Below are 22,471 nucleotides of genomic sequence, written 5' to 3' on the forward strand. Positions count from 1 at the left end.
GAAATATTTTAGTATGATTAATAAAATATGCCAAAATCATAGTTTTAAATCATATACTGAGGAAAATGTTTACATTTCCCCTGAATACATGTTTTTTATTGTTTTGTTTTTGCTTCTGTTTTGCAACAGACACTGTAAATTTTCATGATGACTTTATTTTACATAAAAAGTCTAATGTGCATTTCTGTCCATTATTTCACAGGTGAAGTGGGCACCTGTGTAGAACCACTTCAGTAAACTAGCTGGATTCGAACTCACAGTGATGGGGGGGGGGGTGCGGGCGGCAAGCAATTTATACTCAGCTGCCTTAGCCTCCTGACCAATGGAACACTTTTTTTGCATTATTTCACCTATAAAAGCTGGTAAAATCAAATTTAAAGACAAGAATAGTTGACAAGAGAGAGATGTGCATTGTACACATTGGAAATAAATCATACTTTATTCTTTTCTGATCTAATTAATAGAATAAAATATTTTACTAACAACTTCAAATTTGTTCTTTTTTTTATTCTGTAAAAAAAAGAAAGTCATTTACAACAAGATAATGTTAAAGTTTGCATGGCATTAATGAATATGTAATAAATATTATAAGAAATCTTTGTGTATGTCATTCTTTCTCTTCCAATCCAGGCAAAGTCTGCAGTTAAATATTTGATATAAGTACCTTTAACAAAACACAGTCCATGCAATGTATATTCAAAGAAGTAAAATGTGGACCATGTCTTAATTAAAAGTGTTTCTATTTATATACAGAGAGATATCTAATTGGCACCATGAGAAAAAACTCTTAATCAAAAATCCCTTTAGGAATCATATCAAAAAACTATTTAGTATTAAAGCCATGTTTTTGAACATATATCTGAATATATTGAGTAAAAAAATCAATATTGTAAAGTATTTCTAAAGCTTTTCAAAAAGACTTTTGTCTGATGATGAAAATCTTTTTCAATATTCACTCAGTACAAATGTATTTTTAGAATTCTTCAGTTCAAAATATTTAACATAATCTTAAATGTACACAAAAGCATTCTCTATCAGTTTCTTTCGTTCAAGATATAATTTCTCAGTACATGTTTCTTTTGCGTTCAAGATATAATTTCTCAATACATGTATTCTTCAATATTCAGTTTACATTAATACAAACTGTTCAATTCTTTCCTTCAAAATACTATAACCTTTAATATTCAGTGAATTAAAACATAATGTGTCAGTTCTTTCCTACAAAGTATAATTTGTATTTGTCTTCAACACTCACTCTAAACAAAAAATGCTATTATTTTCTTCTTTTTCGATCTCATTCATATTTTTTCTTCAATATTCACTGTACAAAAACATACACTATTACTTCTTTCCTTTTCAATATCATTTGTTACCTTTCTTCAATATTCACTATACAAAAAACATCCTCTTGTTAGTTCAAGATAAAATTCGTAATTTTCATTAATATCCATTTTACAAAAACATGCTTTTATTAGTTTCCTTCATTCAAGATACAAGACGTAATTTTCTTCAATATTCACTATACAAAATTCACTATACAAAAACATGCTTTTATTAGTTCTTTTGTCCAAGATATAATTCGTAATTTTCTTCAATATTCTTTATACAAAACACAATCTTATAAGTTCTTTTGTTCAAGATATTATTCAGTACCTTCTTCAATAACCACTGTATCCCAAAACATATTGTAAATATTAATCAAATATATTTGTGTGCTATGCTATTTGAGTGCTATGCTATTTTGTTGATGATAGCCTGATGTAATGACTGTAGTTGTAAGGTCCATTTATCTAGAGCATTATATCTAGCACAGCCGGCACTCTCTCTGTCCAGCTCCAGCACCTGATTCACTTGGTCTATTCTACCATTTATTGTACTGAAATATATATCGGACACATATATTGTACTGAATATGACACAAACTCATATTGTACTGAAATATAACACAGACATACATATTGTACTGAAATATAACACCAACACACATATTGTACTGAAATATAACACGGACAAACATATTGTACTGAATATAACACACACATGTATTGTAATTAATATAACACCAACAAACATATTGTACTGAAATATATCACAGAAACACATTTTGTACTGAAATATAACACCGACACACATATTGTATATAAATATAACACAGACACACATATTGTGATGAAATATAACACTAACACACAAATTGTACTGAAATATAACACAGACACACATATTGTACTGAAATATAACACAAACACATATTGTACTGAAATATAACACAAACACATATTGTACTGAAATATATCACAGAGACACATATTGTACTGAAATATAACATGGACACACATATTGTACTTAAATATAACACAGAAACATAATGAAGTTCTTGCGATGACTTGTTTTAATATCTATGTTGTAAGAAATAAGTAATATTAATATTTAAACATCTCAGGTACGTTTAAATGCATACAATATATAACTGTAATCCATAATGATTACTAAACTTATTTATTCAATTATTTTTCTGGATGATTCAGGCCACCAGTCTATACATCACACAAGTTTCTAGAGCTATCATTGATTCAATGCAAAGCATATCAATGATACATGTATATTGATATCAGACAATACAACGATATATTAATTAATTACCTATAACAACTTGTCATTCACTTTCATGCCTGTTTAAATGACTTCATTAAAATACATGTTAATATGTTCAGTGTTGTGTTTATAAATGCCCATTGCATGATTTTTTTCCTGACCATTTATTGTCATCACGGCTATGAAATATTCCCGTTATGTAACAACATAATAGTGCTAGTCAACGACACTTGCTTCTGTATATGTTTTGGATTTTTACACATTTAATTAAGTAGTTAAAACTTTTGATTTTTTAAAATGAGAGCCGATGACTGATCAACAGAAAAATATTGATGACACATCGTTTTTATCAATGACAGCTCTACAATAAACAGAAACAGACTCACCTATCAAGAATACAGGATACTAAGAGATTCTCTACCTCTGATGGATCTATATTTAACTCCTGAAATAACAACAAAGATAAAATGAAAATAATAAATATCATATGCTAGTCGTGAAAACTGCAACAATATCTTTACATAGCCTGTTGGACTTTAAAATTTGAGTCATTTTCAAATTACAGCTATCAAACTGCTGAATTACTTATTTCTTTTATCTTTGAAAAAATAAGGCAATTTGCGGGATAACCATTTTTTCATCATTATGCAGTAAATTATCAATCATTTATAAGTGCTGTTATTAATTCTCTTTCCCTGCAATACATCCTTAAAGGGACTCCACTGACATTTTTTGACATGCCAGGACTAGAAATAATTTTTGAGACTGAAATTCCATTTGATGTAAGTCTACACCAATATTATAATTTACGTGTAAAATTTCAGATCATTCACTCACTCTGTTTTTCCAGAATATATATCCTAAATGTGGACAAGAGCCACCGCCGGGCGGGGGCAACGCTCGACTTTTTACTTTTTCTAAACGCAAACATAGAAAGGTTTGAACATATATTGACGTTTCCTTTTTATAAATTTAGTTGGTCTGTCTTGTCACATTAGTTTTGTTTATATATTTTGTATATATATGAATAGAAACATTAAGCAATTTCTTAAAATAGCAACATGACGCAATTTCTAAAAATAGAAAAAAATGACGCAATTTCTAAAAACAGAAAAAAATGACATAACTTCTAAAAATAAAAAAATGACGCAATTTCTAAAAATAGCAACAATTATGCAATTTCTAAAAATAGCAACAATGATGCAATTTCTAAAAATAGAAACAATGACGCAATTTCTAAAAATAGCAACAATGACGCAATTTCTAAAAATAGCAACAATGATGCAATTTCTAAAAATAGAAACAATGACGCAATTTCTAAAAATAGCAACAATGACGCAATTTCTAAAAATAGAAAAAAAAGACGCAATTTCTAAAAATAGAAAAAATGACGCAATTTCTAAAAATAGAAAAAAATGACGCAATTTCTAAAAATAGCAACAATGACGCAATTTCTAAAAAAAGAAAAAAATGACGCAATTTCTAAAAATAGAAAAAAATGACGCAATTTCTAAAAATAGCAACAATGACGCAATTTCTAAAAATAGAAAAAAAAGACGCAATTTCTAAAAATAGCAACAATGACGCAATTTCTAAAAAAAAGAAAAAAATGACGCAATTACTAAAAATAGCAACAATGACGCAATTTCTAAATAGAAAAAAAATGACGCAATATATATATATATATATATAATACATATACTATACATACACACACACACACCAATAAATGCACAATCTGAGAAAATTCAGTAATATAACCTTCAAGGTCAAGGTCATTAAAGAGCCCAAGCAAATTTGGGTTTGATAAACAACAAGGTCTGGTCCTTAAGAATGTTCTGTTATAATATGAAGTTTATCCCTTCAAAAATATCAAAGTTACAGTCAGTTACTGCCAAAACAATGAAAATTTCAATAATTTGACCTTCAAAGACAATGTTATTAATGAGTGAAGGTCAAGGTCTTTCGGTATATTTTTAACAGTTATCTTTGAAGATTATTATGTTCAAGTTTGAAGACAATCCATTCAAAAATAACAAAGTTACAGCCAATTATAGCCAAAAAAATGAAAATTTCAATAATCTGACCTTCAAAGTCAAGGTCATTGATGAGTGAAGGTCAAGGTCTGACTGGTTATTTTTAAGGGATATCCTTGAAGATTATTATGTTCAAGTTTGAAGACAATCCATTCAAAAACAAGAGCTGTCGGTAGGACAGCACGCTCAACTATTCTAAGTGCTTGATAGTAAAAGAGCCTTTATAATGTTAAATTTTTTAAGTTCACAAAAGAGCTATTTTTTTCCCATAAATTCATGTTATAGGCCTTAGAGAGAGTCTAATTATACAGTATTGGCTTGACTATTCGGAAGGTAATGTCACAAGGGTGTTTAATTGAGTAAAATAATGCTAATTACCTATGAATACATAAATTTGACAGAAAAGGTACAAAGGCTTGTTATTAAGATGTTTTATCAAGTTAATCACTGCTTTATTATTATGAATGCATAAAATTTTCCCAAAAAAGGTACAAACCCTTCAGAAGTTATTGAGATAACAGCTAACAAGCAAAACTTTACCATGAATTTTTAAGTTGAAAAAGGGGAGAAAAATCAGCCTAAATGCAAGATAGAATTATGGATCATTGTCAGTGACCTACAATTATGACCCTAAATGCATATGTGAAGTTTTAAATAAATATCTTTAATAGTTATTGAGATATGTAAAACTATCGTGTTAACATTAACCAAGAGACTAAGTAGAAAAGGGGATATGAATCAGCCTTAATGCAAGATAGAGTTATGGAACTTGGTCAGTGACATACAATTATGACCCTCCAATTATGACCCTAAGTGCATGTGTAAAGTTTCAAGTAAATATCTTTGAAGACCTTTAACCTTTAACCAAAATTTCTAAGTTTCAAAGGGGCAAATAATTCTGCAAATATTGCAGGCAGAGTTATGCAATTTTGCAAACTGATATACATTGTTACTATAAAAGAGTATTTTAAATTTCAATTGAATATCTCAAGCAATAATTAAGATATTTGACTTTACAAAAAGAACTTTAACCAAAATTTCTAAGTTCCAAAGGGGTATAATTCTGTCAATATTGTAGGCAGAGTTATCCAACTTGTCAATCTGATGTACATTGTTACTATAAATAAGTATTGTAAGTTTCAATTGAATATCTCAAGCAATAATTGAGATATTTGACTTTACAAAAAGAACTTTAACCAAAATTTCTAAGTTAAAAAGGGGCATAATTCTGTCAATATTGTAGGTAGAGTTATCCAACTTGTCAATCTGATGTACCTTGTTACTATAAATAAGTATTGTAAGTTTCAATTGAATATCTCAAGCAATAACTGAGATATTTGACTTTACAAAAAACTTTAACCAAAATTTCTAAGTTAAAAAGGGGCATAATTCTGTCAATATTGTAGGCAGAGTTATCCAACTTGTCAATCTGATGTACCTTGTTACTATAAATAAGTATTGTAAGTTTCAATTGAATATCTCAAGCAGTAATTGAGATATTTGACTTTACAAAAAACTTTAACCAACGCAGATGCCGACGCGGACGCTGACGCCGACGCCGACGCCGGGGCGACTAGAATAGCTCTCATATTCTTCGAATAGTCGAGCTAAAAAAACAAAGTAACAGCCAATAACAGCATGAACAAGCAAAAATTGGACTTTTAACCTTGAAGGTCAAGGTCATTTATGGATGAAGGTCAAGGTAAGTGTGGTCTACTGAAAGGTCTTGTCCCAAGGGTTGTTGTGGCCAAGTATGAAGACAATACACCAAGAAATAAAAAAGTTATGATCCAGGTACAAGTTTTCGGAAAGGCAACGGCAACGGCAACGCCGACCTGACTATAACAATACCTCTACTTTTTTTTTCAAAAAAAAAAAAAGTCGAGCTAAAAAATGACCCAAAGTTGAAAAACGTTGAATTATTTTTTCAAAACTCATATCAAGGTAAAAATAGCAAAAGAAATAAGACTTTCAACTTGTTTTTGAGTATATATCTTCATTATCTTTTGCACATCTTTCTGTTCTAAGTGCACATGCTGATATATGTAAGAAATTCAAATTTTATATTTTTAGGCTTTTGACCTCAGTGAAGTTTCTTTAAACTCCTAAATATCTTTTTAGCTTCTGGGATTTTAGTATCATAATAAAACCAACACAGAAAAAGCTTAGTCAGAGTAAATGGATGTTCAAGCTAGTTTTGCTCTGCGTACCAGTGGCGTAGCTTTAATATTGTGGCTGCAAAATTTCATAGTTAACATAAATATATAGATACAGATTCACTCTTTTAATATATAGATACAGATTCCCTCCTTTAACTCACCTTTGAAATAAATGGAATATGGATTCTTGTATAAGGCTTTATTAATTTAATCAGCACTTGAGTACGGATGTTTCTCAGTAGATCTTCAATATGTTCACGTATAAACGGGTCCTCCATGATGTTCCGTCTGTTTGTCCGTAAAATCTTCTCAAATTCATTAATATCGTTATTCTGGTATGCACTGAAAATAGAATCAGAATTCAATACAGTCGACAGTAGAATTAGACTTCTATAAAGTCATTTTTTGTACAAAATCTTTTCTACTTTTTGTTATATATTTTTTTTTGTTGGGTCTCTTTGCAGCGGCAACACTGAAAAGGTCATACTTTCACCTTAGTTCAGTTATGGGTGAATCTGTTACTGCACTAAGGTGATGATATGGTAGCTTTCCAGCTTTACTGGTGGAGGGAGACCTCAGGTGCCCCTTTTGTGCATTTCTTCAGGCACGAAAGGGCACTTGAGTAGAACCATCGACGCAAATTGTAATAATCTCCTATTCTTAAACAATACAAAATATCTAAGGGAGGTAATAAAGTATTTCTTAGAGGATTCATGTTTGTTGGGTTGCATATCCTAATAGCTAACAGCAGTTGTACACAGATAAGTAAAAGTGAATCTGAATGTTCTGAACAGTCTTCTGACGCAATCTAACTACAAGAGGGCCATGATGGTCCTGAAATCGCTCACCTGAATATAAAAACTATCCAGTAATATTGTAAACTATAAACAAAAGCAGATATAAAATCTAAATCGGATATCACAAAGTTCATAATGTATCTGAAATAGTGCATGTGTAAAAAAACATTACAGGTTGCTATTGCTAAAGGGAAAACAACAGTTCCAAAAGATGTGTACATTTAAGAAAAATTTAATGACCCTCTGGGTAGGGCCAATTTTGACCCTAAGGCTTTTATTTGGACAAACTTGGTATACACTAACTAGAAGATGTTTCATGCCAAATATCTAAGCTATAGCTTTTGGGGTTTTTTAAAAAGAAGATTTTTTAAAGTTTTTTTCTTTCGATTACCTGCATGGAATTAAATTCTACCTGCATGGAATTAAATTCTTTGAACAATTTTTAAAAGTGACCACCAAAGAAACATTCCAGTTAAGTTTGGATGAAATTGGATTAGCAGCTTATGAGGAGATGTTGTTTAAAGTAAAAGTTTACGGAGGAATGACAGACAAATCATGATCACAAAAGCTCACCAAGTCACTTTGTTACATGTGAGCTAAAAATAAATTCTGTATAAAATAACAAATAGCATTTAATAACATAATCATGTGATTACCTGACAAGATTGGTCATAGCTAGAATCTCTGGATCATTTTTATATGGCTTCGTCTCCTGCGAGTCAAATGGGTTAATACCAGACTTCATTAACATGTTCGCTAACACAAGGTACTTCAAACATGTAGTTCTCCTGTAAAATAAAATAAATATACTTTTATTATTTGCCCATTTAGCTTTATAAAGAGAGCATTGAATTATAAATCTGGGGTTGCTGACAGGATCCTTGAATGATACTTAATTCTCTGTGACAACTCATGTTAGACATTGAGTGTAATGATCATTTGCCACTCACCAAAGATTCAAAAATCATGTGGGAATAGTAGTCCGAGAAATTGGTAATTACTGGTTAGTTATCCATGAAACAGGATAGGTGGATCGACTGCTGGGACATAACCAAAAATCAAAGTGAAATACAAATTTTTATTAACTTGATTTGGACCTTGGTTGGAAATTCTATCTCATGTGGATAATAAAGGTTATAACATGATGATTTTTTACTTGAAAACAATAGAGGTAGAACCAATTTTTTACTTTTACTTTTCAATACAAGTCTGAGAAAAACCAAAATTCTACAAGGGAGCAAAGTGTTTTCTAACCTTTAAACTCTATAAAAAAGACTATAAAACTGCATTAAGATTTGAAAGAAATGGTCCTTTAATACTGATTATTTTATTCATTTAGTCATATACAGAGGGAGGCTGCAGGGGGCATGATTATTAATTGGAATCCATTCTGATGGACAGTATGTCAGTGTTCTTTACCGTTTTAGGGCACTATCCCTACTCAAATTATATTAGAGTGACTATATAAAAGCTGTTATAATCCTACCTGGGGCTTCCCGACTCGTCATAATTCTTAAATGCTTCGAAGAAATCTGTGTGTGCTCTTTCATACTCTCCCTCGCGGAGGTGCATCTTGCCGCCACATTCTCGGATAACTCCCATTATCAATGGGTGAGGAATGGCAGATTTAATGTGTAGTGACTGCTCATATAGTGCCTGAAATGACATAATTATGACAAATATGATGTCACTGCCTTAAGCTATATTTAAACAAAGTGAAAAGTACCAAGGGAGCTGGTTTTCGGTTTTTACCCAAGAATCCATTGTACGAAATATCCAAGAGTATTTCAAAATAAATAATATATAGAAAATAGAAGTAACGTGATATAACAAAAGCAACAATGAACTATAAATCTAAATGAGTCTGTATGACACGGATGCCCTCATATGCCAGTGTTATGTCTACTGTTGTACAACATGACGGAAGGAATCAGTACAATCTTCATGCCCCTCTCCCAAAAGTAGTGGGGGCATAAAATTGGCAATATATATCTTCATATGTTGATGTATTAATGTTTTGTACATATTTCATAATCATCATCATCATCAATTTCATTATAATCATCATCATCTTCATTATCATCAACTTCATAAAATAATCATCATCATCATCAATTTCATTATAATCATCATCATCATCAACTTCATAATGATCATCGTCATCATCTTCATTGTACTTTTTGTTTGATAACGTTGTCCGATTGATTTGTGTATATACAGCATTATAAAGTACTACATTGTGTAATATATAAGATTTATGTTTAACTGAATTCCAAAGTGGAATCTCCATGTCAACTTAATAAATGTTATACTTTTTAAATTCAGATTTTATTTGATGTTTTTAATGTTTTCAATTCTGCTGAATGCTTAAAAAAACAACATTTAATCAGTAAAGCTTTGAAAATCATTTAAAACAAACAAACAAAGTGAAGCTTTGGAAATAATTCAAATCAAACAAACAAGAAAAATTCTAGTGAATATTATATATGATTGTATATTCAACAGATTTAACAAACCTTTAACTTTTTATTGTTTTTCTGTTCAGTGTACATCTGTATTTCTAGCGCGTATATCTCCAGTAACTGTGTTCCTTTCTTTAAATCATCCTCCCCATCGTCAGTCTAAATATAGAACAATGCATTTATATATATCATAAATATTATAACACTGACAGCATAATCACTGGGTTTATTTAAAGAGACATTATGCTCATATTTTCATTGTCAAAAATAGAGAAAAACGGAATCCCTAAAGTCAAAGTATGCAATAACTACGAAATTGAAAATGTTGCATGCTCGTTTTGATTGAGCATGTTTATGGACGGTACTAGAAAGTGCAAGTTACCGTCCACGCGCCCTAGCACTGGCTTAAGCAGAATTCAATATTTAAACATTAAAATGGTGAAATTTTTTATTGATGTGTTGAATTAGTTTGAAACAACACAGAGTTGTTTTCACCAACAGAAAAGGCCACTTAAAAAAATGAGATACTATTCAGTACAAATCCATGCTATAGTTACGGTCTTGTTAAACAATAAGAAACAGTTATAATTTACCTGGCAGGAGATGTGAAGTTGTTTTAATATTCTCTGAAGCTTATTGAAGTCGCCTCGGTCAAAATAAAGCTTGCCTAGTTTTGTGTTTGTTTTAAACCACAGCCTCTCATTCTTAGCTTCCTTCAATGCATCTAATGTCGTCTCATAGAAATTCTGTAGCAACTCCATCTTAAACCAAACCAAAATTCTTCCATTAAACATCACAAAAGATATACCAATTTAGTATAAGCTTAAAATCGTTCTATGTCAGACACATCACCAAAGAGATATCAATTTAGTATAAGTACAAAATCCTTCCATTAAACATCCCCAAAGTGATACCAATTTAGTTTAAGTTTAAAATCATGTCATTAAACATGGCTAAAGAGATAGTAATTTAGTGTCAGTTTAAAATCATTCAATTATGCATTGCCAAAGTAATACTAATTTAGTATCAGTATTAAATCATTTCCTTAAACATCGCAAAAGAGATACCAATTTAGTATAAGTATAAAATCCTTTCAATAAACATCACAAAAATGACACCAATTTAGCTAAAACTCTCAAAAGAGGCACCAATTAAGTATCAGTTTCAAATCATGCTATTAATCTCTTTTTTCCTTTTTCCAGCAGGATAAAAGCTTTAATGTTTTTTTACCTGTTTTGATGTAGAGATGTAATCTAGAATGGAGTTGATAGATTTTTCCGAGTAATTCCTCGTCACGGCTGACTTGATATACGTCAATAATAACTTGTATCTCTTCATCATCTCATCGTAGTTAGTCTGACGACACAGAATAAACTAAAAAGTGAGTATCCTATACTTGGCGAATATGAATTCACCAGTTAGTTTGTTAAAATGTATATATTTTTGTCGGTTTTTACTTCGAACCAACACAGTATAGGTCATATGGTGACTTTTTACCTTTACTGGGGGAAAGAACACATCAGGCTCCCTTCTGTGCATTATTTCAGGCATGAACGAGCACCCAGTAGAACCACTGATGTTCCGTAAGCTACTAGCTAGATAGCTTCCAAACATGTAAGAATCCAAAGTCCCTGTTGGGATTTGAACCCACAGCAGTGAGGGGCAAGTGGGCTGAAGTCAACAAGCTCATCCACTCGGCCACGGACACCCCCCAACGAAAGAGGATATAACAAACATTATATGTATAGTCAGACATAACCTACATTAAATATGAAATGAGATACATAGTATATGTTAATAAAATATAATTGATTTTCATAGAACTTCCTACACTTTATACTGCAGTAAAAGACAGCATTACTGTGACTTTAAATAAGGTAATAAAGTGCATAGACAACCACAAGTTATTACACTATAGAAAGAATAGTGTTAAGACAACTACAACTACAAGCAGGGGGGATCCAAAGTCTGTGGCGGGTTTTGAATCCACAGCAATGAGGGGCAAGTGGTTTGAAGTCATTGGCCATAACCACTTGGCTACAAATGCCCCAAAATGATTATCAAAGAGAAATTTAGTTTTTAATATTTGACAAAAATTGTACAAACCAGTTTAAAGTTGATTTTGATCATCTGTTTAAGAGCTTTAAATCCCCATTCACCTTTATCCTTGCCTTCCAGCTCCAATACCTGAAAATTTATTAAACTGAGCCGCATCACGACAAAACCAACGTAATGCGTTTGTGACCAGCATGGAACCAGACCAGCCTGCACATCCGCACAGTCTGATCAGGATCAATGCTGTTCGCTATCAGTTTCTCTACTTGTAATAGAGTTGGTAAGCAAACAGCATGGATCCTGATCAGACTGCGTGGACGCGCAGGCTGGTCTGGTTCCATGCTGGTCACAAACACACTATGTTCATTTTGTTGTGACACGGCTCAAATCTATTCATTCACTGTTTCACAACCTAAGAAAACAAAGAGGGCATGTGGCTTCATGCTTTAGATGTCTACCACTAGATCAAGCTGTACCAGGCTCGAGCATTAACTGGTAACAAGTTAGCATCTCAGATTTAGAAACTTAATTTGAGGAAGCAAACTTAGAATTTATGAAATTTGCCAGTTGAGAAAATGCAGGGCCAGTAAGATCTGATTTTGACTTACTTGCCCATTTTTTGGATGCATTTTTTAACTTGTCTGTATGATATTTATAAAGTAAATTCTTGAAAATTTCAACTTGTCCGTACAGGCTGTAGAACAACCAGGGCAATAAAGTTTATTATAAATTGATTTTGCCACCCAAGATTTAGAAAATGGAAAAAAAACTTTCATCATATTTCAGTTGATTTTAGGGTAAAGTGACAGTGCTTTGGGTTTCCCATACTTGGCGAATATGACTCCACTGGATAAAGTTTGGTAAAATTTAATGCAGGCAAAGGAACTGTTTAAAAACATTGTCTTAAGACACATCAACAATGTAATGTTCATTTGGTGACTTTCCAGCTTTATAGGTGAACAAAAACCTCATGTTCCCTCCTTGAATTATTTCAGGCCCAAGCAAGGCACCCATTAGTGGAACCAACGATGTTTTGTAAAATTATAACTTAGCTGAATAGCTTCCTAACATGAAAAGAATTCAAAGTCCCTGTCGGGATTCAAACCAACAATAGTAATAGGCAAGTGATTTTGTTCTAATACATTACAAACTGACCTTAAGATAATTTGGGCTTAAAAACAGCTGACAGAGTGCTTCAAAGATACAATACATGAATGGTACACTAATAAAACTATCTTACCTTTTGAAAATTATCAAGAGCTGCCTTTGGATCGTCATCTTTCAAAGCTTTTGAGTTATAGTACTGATTCTCCAGATCAACATCCGGCTCAGAATTACTTTCCTCCGAGTATTCCTATAACATTAGATAATCATATTAATTAATACACTTACATTCTAATAGTTTTTACTGACTTTAAAGCTGCACACCTCCAGATGAGCCAAAATATTTCAAGGAAATCAATATTGAGAAAAATGTACTAAAATTTTAAGAAAGGTAAAAGTATTGAAGATCCAAGTTAAACTTTACATGTTATGTGCGGTTTAAGACTGATTTTGCAGTATTTTATCACATTATTTTCTACTGCATTACTAATGCAATAAGGGTGCAGAATGCAGGATTTAAATGTATAAGTCAATGATAATTGGCAAGGTATTCAGAAAATGGAACAATCACAACTTTTTAGCTTGGGAATAATCCACCAGGTGTTCAGATTGACAACCGAAATGGTGCATTGAAATAGAACATTATATTTATCAAACGAAAAATGTTAAGAATTAAAAAATAAATTGAATTTATCAAAGGGGTACAGCTCATTGAATGTTCACAAAATATGTATTTGATGGTAGAAAACATTTATCCTAAGTCAGAAATGAATTCTAAGTACATTCCCATTACACTATATACTAATATATAGACAAGGGTAACAACTCCCATAAGAAGGTGTCTATGCCCAATCAGGGTTTTTGCCTCGCAGTTTTTTTACAGGATTACAGCATAAATAAAAAGGAATGTGCAATTTGTAGTCGAATGATTTATCTTCGAACCTAAGGTAAAACTTTTTCTTATATCTCTTATACTTAACGAGCTACTGGCCGTCAAAGTAACAAAAAACTGTTCATTTTCGCGAGGTCGACATCGATCGTAGCTACGCAGGGGAAACACAAAAGTTACACAACTGTTGCAATCGTTGGAGATAATATCACAAGCATTTATCATTGCTGGGCAATTGAAAATACATAAAAGTAATCAAAATATACCAATAACCTATAATGACAATGTGATATAAACTCACACTGCGGCTTCAAAATATTTCCCCGTTGAAATTTCTATAAAAACACCGCCATCTTTGACGAATATAAACAACCGTCATTTGATTGGTCGGTTTTTTTCAAAAAATTTCGGGAAATAAATCGACCAAATCCAATGACGGTTGTTTACATTCGTCAAGATGGCGGTGTTTTATAGAAAATTTCAACGGGAAATATTTTGAAGCCGCAAGCGTGAGTTTATATCACATTTCATTATAGGTTATTGTATATTTGATTACTTTTATGTATTTTCAATTGCCCAGCATGATAAATGCTTGTGATATTATCTCCAACGATTGCAACAGTCGTGTAACTTTGTGTTTCCTGCGTAGCTACGATCGATGTCGACCTTGCGAAAATGAACAGTTTTTTGTTACTTTGACGGCCAGTACTCGTTAAGTATAAGAGATATAAGAAAAGTTTTACCTTGGTTCGATAGATAAATCATTCGACTACAAATTGCACAAATTCTTTTTATTTATGCTGTATCGTTTAAAAAACTGCGAGGCAAAAACCCTGATTGGGCATAGACACCTTCTTATGGGAGTTGTTACCCTTGTCTATATATTAGTATATAGTGTAATGGGAATGTACTTAGAATTCATTTCTGACTTAGGATAAATGTTTTCTACCATCAAATACATATTTTGTGAACATTCAATGAGCCGTACCCCTTTGGAATTTATAAAACCATTTCAGTCCTTGATTTCAAGTTATTTTATTATTTTTATTTGATTACCTCATTGTTATGCACTGCCTTCTTAAAGCAAAGATGGCAAAGGCTGCATGTCACTGTATCAATATCATTAGAAAAGCTTTCAAAATTATTACATTGTTATGTGTATCCTAAAAATGTAACATTCCTCTTAATTTGTTTTTGACACTTACTTTACTTTATCCAGCGTAGGGTCGCGAGATCAGAAATCTCTTATAACCCCCTCGAGGTCTGACACCCAATGATTATTATCCGGTATAACAGTATATAATTTGTTTTTCATAACCTTATCGAGTCTGTTTTTTAGCGAATTCAGCGTTGGTGAACATACTACATAATCTGGTAATTTATTCCACTCTGGTATTACTCTTAATGAGAAAAAAAATGTTTCTAATTCCTTTTTACATGATTTTTTTTTTCAAACTTCATGAATTTCCTCTGATGTGATGATTATCAAGTTGCTGCTTTTTCAAAAAATACATTATAATCTATATCTTCCTTCCCATTTAATAATTTCCATGCTTGTATGATATCACCTCTAAATCTTCTGTAAGCCAAAGTTTAGGAATTTCTAGAATTTTTAATCTTTCTACATACGATAAATTTCTAATACATTTAACCATTTTTGTTGCCTTCTTTTTTGAACTCTTTCGATTGCTTCAACTTTATCTTTTTTAAATCTTTGGACTCCAAATAATATTTCCATATTCAAGTGTGGTCTTATAAGAGTTTTATAAAGTTTCCGAAATTGCTTGATATTAACATGTAAGAAGGTATTTTCTGACCAATCCAGTTAATTTTATTTGCCTTTATTGATTACAATTACTTATGTTGATGTCGAAATTTCAAATCCTTATCATATAATATACCTAAATCTCTTTCTTCCTCACTAGACCTCAATTGTTTAGTTGTAAAGTCACTTTTTCATAAATATTTGATGTTCCGTGTTATTGTGTCCATAATGAATAAACACAGCATTTGTCTTACATTAAAATTGCATTAACCACTTTTCACTCCATTGTATTAAACTATCATTGTCCTTTTGTATTTGGTTAAAGTCTTCATTTACATTTGCCAGGTTAAATAATTTGGTGTCATCCGCAAAGAGCACGCAATGTACTTTTAATTTGACTTTCAATGTCATTAATGAATATAAGAAAACAATATTGGTCCTAAAAACAAACTTCCCTGTGGAACACCACTTGTTACACTACAATAGTCAGTTTACTATTATTAACAACAACACACTGAGTTCTGTTTGTAAGGAATTGCTTTGATCCATGATAAAAAGTGCACCACCAATAGACCATAAGCATATGCAATTTAAGTATTAGTCTAGAATGTGGAACCATATCAAATGCTTTTTTAAAGTCATAATACAAACAATCAAAATTTCTGCCCTTCATCTAACCAATCTGTCCACTTTCCATGACTTCTAGTAAACTGAAGGGGCACATGATCTAAGCGATCTAAAACCATGTTGGGCTGCAGAGAAAAAGTTGTTAACATTCATATAGTCTACAATAATATTCCTTACTATTTTTCCCAACAATTTACAGGGTATACATGTCAAACTAATTTGGTCTATAATTTCCTGGTGAATCTTTACTTCCTTTTTTAAATAAAGCATTTGATGTTCGCAAGTCTTCCAATCCATAGGCAATATTCCAGTTTCTACAGATTCAGTAAATATAAGTGCTTAAAGGAGAAACAATTGATGTTCTCAACTCTTTTAAAACCCTTGGTGAAGCAAATCTGGACCACAAGATTTATTAACATTTAAATTCTCAAGTAGCTTAGTCAATACTTCTTCACTGAAAAAATGTCATTTAATGTATTTCCACCACTGGCTGCGATTTGTAATATCTGGAAGATTGTTGTTATCTTCAATTTGAAATACACTTTTGAAGAATTTATTAAGTTCATTAGCTTTATCTAGGTCACTTTCTGTATAAGTGCCATTTTCACATTTTAAATGAGAAATACCACTTTTTTACTTTCTTTCTTGGAGTTAGCATATTTATAAAAAGCCTTTTGATTATCTTCTTCTGATATTTTCTTTTCAAAAAATCTGACCCTGCTTTTCTACATTCCTTTGTTGCAATATTTCTATTTGTTACAATAGTTCAAATAGTATCTAAGTTCTTTTGTTTGTTGATATCTATTCCATGATTTATGTTTTCTCTTTACAGCTTTCAAGGCTGTATTTGTCATCCACAAGGGCCTCTGTTTATTTTAACACACGTTTAAAATTTTCTTCTTGGTATGTGTTTTTTACCTTATTTTGAATTTTTTCTTTAAAAATTAACCATTTATCCTCCAGACTTTTGTGCTGAAATTCAATACTCCAATTGATTGAACTCATTTCAAAATTTATGGAAGCGTCTATCACCTCTATCATACATAAAGTTCAATTTATTTGGTTCTTCAATTTGCTCTACATTACATATATAATGTTAAAAGTCAACAGTATATGATCACTTTTACCAACTGGTGGAAAGTGTTCCAATTTTTCAATCAAAAACTCTTCATTAGTAAATATGAGGTCCAAGGTGCTAGGATTCTGGCCATTTCGAAATCTTGTGTGAAAATTCACTATTTGATATAAAAAACTATCACGTACTGCTTCGTTGACTTGTTTTTGTGTTGTTTACACCGTGCCGGCTAAGGCACCACATAATTGGTAAAGTATAAAGTGACAACTAATGAAATGTGTAGTAAACAAGGGAAAGAAATATATGCATTAATTATTTGATGTAACAATATCACATTTGTCTATATTTACCAAGTCATATTCCTCATCATCATCGCACATAAATTCGTCGTCCGACATTTTTATTTTTAACGAGCATGCGCAGTGCTTCTGTAAAACATCCGGCCTGTCTGGAAGCTTGCAATTTCCAACAGTTTTACAAGAGCGTCTACTGCGCAGAACTGAGATCTGGATTGACAGTTTGCAACTGTTTTAAAAAAATGGTAATTTATATATATAAAGACGTTTCTTTCAATAGTTTTCAGTAAAATTATAAAGAGAACGAGTTTTAATCAAATGACAGTCAAAAGTTTCCAACAATTTGTTTTTCAAATTCATTTTGAGGTGGATTGAAATCCGCATGCGTAAAACATGGCATATCTCATGTTCAACCCGGGCCTTATTAGTTTGTAAAATAAGGAATAATCACGTATATTCGTATATTTAGAATATACTTAATCATTTCTCTAATCGGTATGATTAATTATTTATTATTCACTGTACGTGAAATCCATTAATAAAAGTATGACTGAGAGCAAAAAAAAATGAAAAGAACCAAACAAAATTAATAAATCGATCATGTTAAAAAAAACAGACTCCATAAAGTTATGATAAACAAATAATATACTGTCGTACCGGATAATAATTATTGGGTGTCAGACCTTGAGGGGGTTACAAGAGATTTCTGATCTCGCGGCCCTACGCTGGATAAAGTAAAGTATTTGTAGATCTGTAGATCTAATATAATTTTTTTTATGAAATCGGGCATCTTTTCCTTCCATTCACATTTTAATATAAACTAAATATAGGATATTTTTTATAGGCATGTTGACATTAGACTGTTGAAATATGTGTTTTAAAAAAAATATTAATAAAATACCATACATGGTATATAAAAGTGTGTGCAATTAAATTGACATTAAGTGTTTAAAGATCAAACTGGGCTCCTAACTCACATTTCATAAGCCTAGCTTACATGCATAATGGTTATTTTTGCAATGTAGAAATATTCGCAACTATTTTAAAGTCACTTAAATGTTAAACATAAATATATGCTTTATTAAATTATTTACCTGAGGTTAATATGGGCGTTATCATGTGACATTCAAGTTATGTGCAAAATAACTACAATTTTGAGCTTCTGCATGTTTTCTGGAAACTATACAGAAATTATAAAATATTTTTTTAACATCTGGATAAGTTGTTGATGAACATGGTTGTTATTACAATTTACACAAATACTATGAGTTATTATGAAACAAATAGTTAGTTATATTAAAGTTAGGTGTCTGGTGGAGAAAATAGGCTACAGTTGTATTCATTGATTTGTTGGCAATTTATTTTTTGTAGATATTATTTTTTGAAAAATGATTGCATTTAAATCATGTTGATAACTTTATTTTTCTTTAATTTCAGGCGGATTTCTTAAAGGAATTGCCATCCTATGATGAGAATAATTTCACAAGATTTAATGCTGAATCAGGCTTAAAATCTAATGTAAGTCCTTATCTTAACTCTTAACCTGCTGCTACCAATTTGAAGCATTGCTGCTGACAGCGACTGAAGCTACCCATTTGACAGCATTGCTGCTGACAGCGACTAAAGCTACCCATTCGACAGCATTGCTGCTGACAGTGACTGAAGCTACCCATTTGACAGCATTGCTGAAGCTACCCATTTGACAGCATTGCTGCTGACAGTGACTGAAGCTACCCATTTGACAGCATTGCTGCTGACAGTGACTGAAGCTACCCATTTGACATGATTGCTGCTGACAGCGACTAAAGCTACCCATTTCACAGCATTGCTGCTGACAGTGACTGAAGCTACCCATTTGACAGCAACTGAAGCTACCCATTTGACAGCATTGCTGCTGACAGTGACTGAAGCTACCCATTTGACAGCATTGATTCACTTGTTGCAGGCTAAAGGCAAATTGACTGTATCTTATTTTTTATGAAAGTTTCATCTGATTCTTGTTTGTTGGAACACATTACTTTTAAAGACAGCTTGATAAGGTCTTATTTAAATACATGTGCCATTTGGAGATAATAGGAATTTAACTAATAAATGAGAAGGAAATAACAGAATACATCTACATATATTTTACAGCTGCAAAAATGATTCAAAATTGGCCTGTGACAGAAATATGTAATAATTTATACAAATAACGGTATATGTAGTTTTGTTTGACAATGAGTGATTTTCTTGCATGAGGCATCCAACATTTTCAATGTTGTAGCTTTCGTCATTGTTTAGGGTAATTCCATTTTTCTCTATTTTGACATGTTTTTATATTTTAGGTTAAAAAGCCATCAGTTTACATTTGTACCAAAGACCACCCATCTGAACAAGGTAAAAACAGTTAGTTATTCATGCCCGTTTTATTCATCCCTTGAAATGTGCTCAGAAATAACGTGAAAAACCAAATTTAAAAAAAAATTTGTGCTGTTCTTGGCCAGATTTGAGTGAGAAGTGTTGCAACAATTTTTGGGTCATTTTTTCACAACTAGCAAAATTATTCTGGAAAAACGAAGTTAATGACCTGAAGTTTTGCACACAAATTATTGGTCTAGACCTATATCAAATGGAACATTAATATCGAAAAATGATTTCCTTTCCCTTCGTGTCAAAATACGTCAGTGAATTCTCTTTAAAATTTAACTTTTTGTCAATTTAAGAGTTATGGATCATGTTTGTAGATATTACATGTATTTATTGGAATGATTTTCTCCATTTCAGTAATAACAACAGAGAAAACAAATATATTATTACGATATTTACACCAACAATGGGATAGAAAAGTAAGTTTATGTTGTAATTATGAAAATTATGAAAGTTTTGTTACTTGGCAATCTCATTAAAATCAGATAATAATTTTCGCTCCGTTACTCTTCACTGCAAAACCTACCTAGAGAAGGGTAGTGGAGTGACGGTAAGGATGTGATTTTAATGAGATTGGTTAGTTGGAACTGTTTTGGAATAGAAGAGTGTGGCTTCCTAATGTCAGAATAGTGAACAGCACAGACCATTATCCGATAGCACAAAAATGCCGGCTGGTGTTCAACTTATATCAATCACTTTTGATTCTGCTTCCTGGAACCAACCAGTACTGGTGTCATTTGAAGAAACATGGTCATGACCCGAGTAGATCTCGAACCCATGACCTCTGGGTTGAGAGGCAAACACCTTAACCACTAGGCCACCGCTCCCCTTGAAAAGTTTAGTAGAGCTGACAGACTTAAAAGGTCACCTCTGTCGATGAATAATTTAGTTAGCTAAATTTAGTTAAATTATTAAGCTCTCCTTGAGTGAGACATACTTCAAAAACGCACTAATGTCAGCATTACACCATTCCTGTCAATGAAAATAATAACTTTTCGTACTGTAAACCGTTCTTTGTTGGATATGTAATAAATAGAATATTATTTTCATGACAGTTCAGTACTAAATTTATTGAAATACTTGGATAAAACAATATTGTGCTTGCAAGAGGCATATGACTTTGTTCAACTCGTTATGAAATTTAAATATTGAACTTGTTCAATAAAATTAGTATTAAACCCATTGTCATTCAAATTTGAATATCCTTTAATTACAGAATGTTACAAAGCGGGATTCAGCCAAAGCCAACCTGGAAGGAAGCGAGGGAGCATCTCCGGTGAAAATGGCGAGATTATCACACGACGACTCGACATAGCTAACATATAATAACTTATAGTCAATTCTTTGTTTTAGAAAATTATGTGAATACATGCATTTCCGTTAAGTGTTTTAGGTTATTAAGGTAGAATTGAAATGGGCGGCATGATATTCATTGTAGTTTAACCTCTGTTACTTGCACACTTGCGGAGGTCTTTCTTTTACTCGAATGGCGGGTATATTTCTTTATGTTGATTTTATCGTCGGAACAATATTGAGTATTAATAACTCCCTCGTCAAATTTAGCCAACAACCCCTGTATTGTATGTCAAGAAACTGCGGTGCTATGCAGAGGTTACAATGTATATACAATCTGTGATTTATATATATTTCCAATGAAATATTGTGTATTTCCTCGTTGCTATGGTGACGTTATTAGTTATTCTTTGTCAGTGATATACTTTAGTCATTGTCAGTTTTATTTTTCAAGCTGTATTTAGCTAATTTTTCACTATTTAAAACTCAATGGCTCTGATTAAGTGCTCGCTAGGTTATGTAATAATATATTAATGTGTATAATATTACATTCATGTGTGTAATAATATATTCATGTGTATAATATTACATTCATGTGTATAATAATACATTCATGTGAGTAATAACACATTCATGTGAGTTATAATACTATTCATGTGTGAAATAATTCATTCATGTGTGTAATAATGCATTCTTGTATGTAATAATACATTTATGTGTGTAATATTACATTCATGTGAGTAATAATACATTCATGTGTGTAATATTACATTTATGTGTGTAATATTACATTCATGTGTGTAATAATACATTAATGTGTATAATATTACATTTATGTGAGTAATAATACATTCATGTGAGTAATAATACATTCATGTGTGTAATAATACATTCATGTGTGTAATAATACAT

At 31.7% G+C, this 22,471-nt stretch overlaps 2 protein-coding genes across 3 annotated transcripts; one reads left to right on the forward strand and one right to left on the reverse strand.

Annotated features, from left to right (window-relative positions):
• Positions 1–486: 486 nt before the first annotated feature.
• LOC132732492 (COP9 signalosome complex subunit 2) lies at positions 487–18,048 on the reverse strand. 2 transcript variants are annotated; one of them, XM_060718925.1, is made up of 11 exons: positions 17,915–18,048; positions 13,345–13,458; positions 12,156–12,236; positions 11,280–11,405; positions 10,643–10,810; positions 10,104–10,208; positions 9,074–9,243; positions 8,244–8,375; positions 6,952–7,132; positions 2,982–3,040; positions 487–1,876 (listed from the first exon to the last, which is right to left on the reverse strand). In XM_060718925.1, exons 1-11 carry the CDS (start codon positions 17,960–17,962, stop codon positions 1,732–1,734), a joined length of 1,329 nt encoding a protein of 442 aa, XP_060574908.1. In that variant the 5' UTR covers positions 17,963–18,048; the 3' UTR covers positions 487–1,731. The 2 variants fall into 2 exon arrangements, with proteins under 2 accessions (XP_060574908.1, XP_060574907.1); XM_060718924.1 differs by having other exon boundaries at positions 11,280–11,423.
• Positions 17,980–22,131, forward strand: LOC132732493 (DET1- and DDB1-associated protein 1-like). The gene is made up of 5 exons (XM_060718926.1): positions 17,980–18,105; positions 19,298–19,378; positions 20,185–20,236; positions 20,624–20,685; positions 21,483–22,131. The coding sequence occupies exons 1-5, from the start codon at positions 17,980–17,982 to the stop codon at positions 21,579–21,581; spliced, it is 420 nt and encodes a 139-aa protein (XP_060574909.1). The 3' UTR covers positions 21,582–22,131.
• The last annotated feature ends 340 nt before the right edge of the window (positions 22,132–22,471 follow it).

Source organism: Ruditapes philippinarum, unplaced genomic scaffold (genome assembly GCF_026571515.1).
Source record: "Ruditapes philippinarum isolate M1 unplaced genomic scaffold, ASM2657151v2 ctg1001_1_1_1_1, whole genome shotgun sequence".
NCBI classification, from domain to species: domain Eukaryota; kingdom Metazoa; phylum Mollusca; class Bivalvia; order Venerida; family Veneridae; genus Ruditapes; species Ruditapes philippinarum.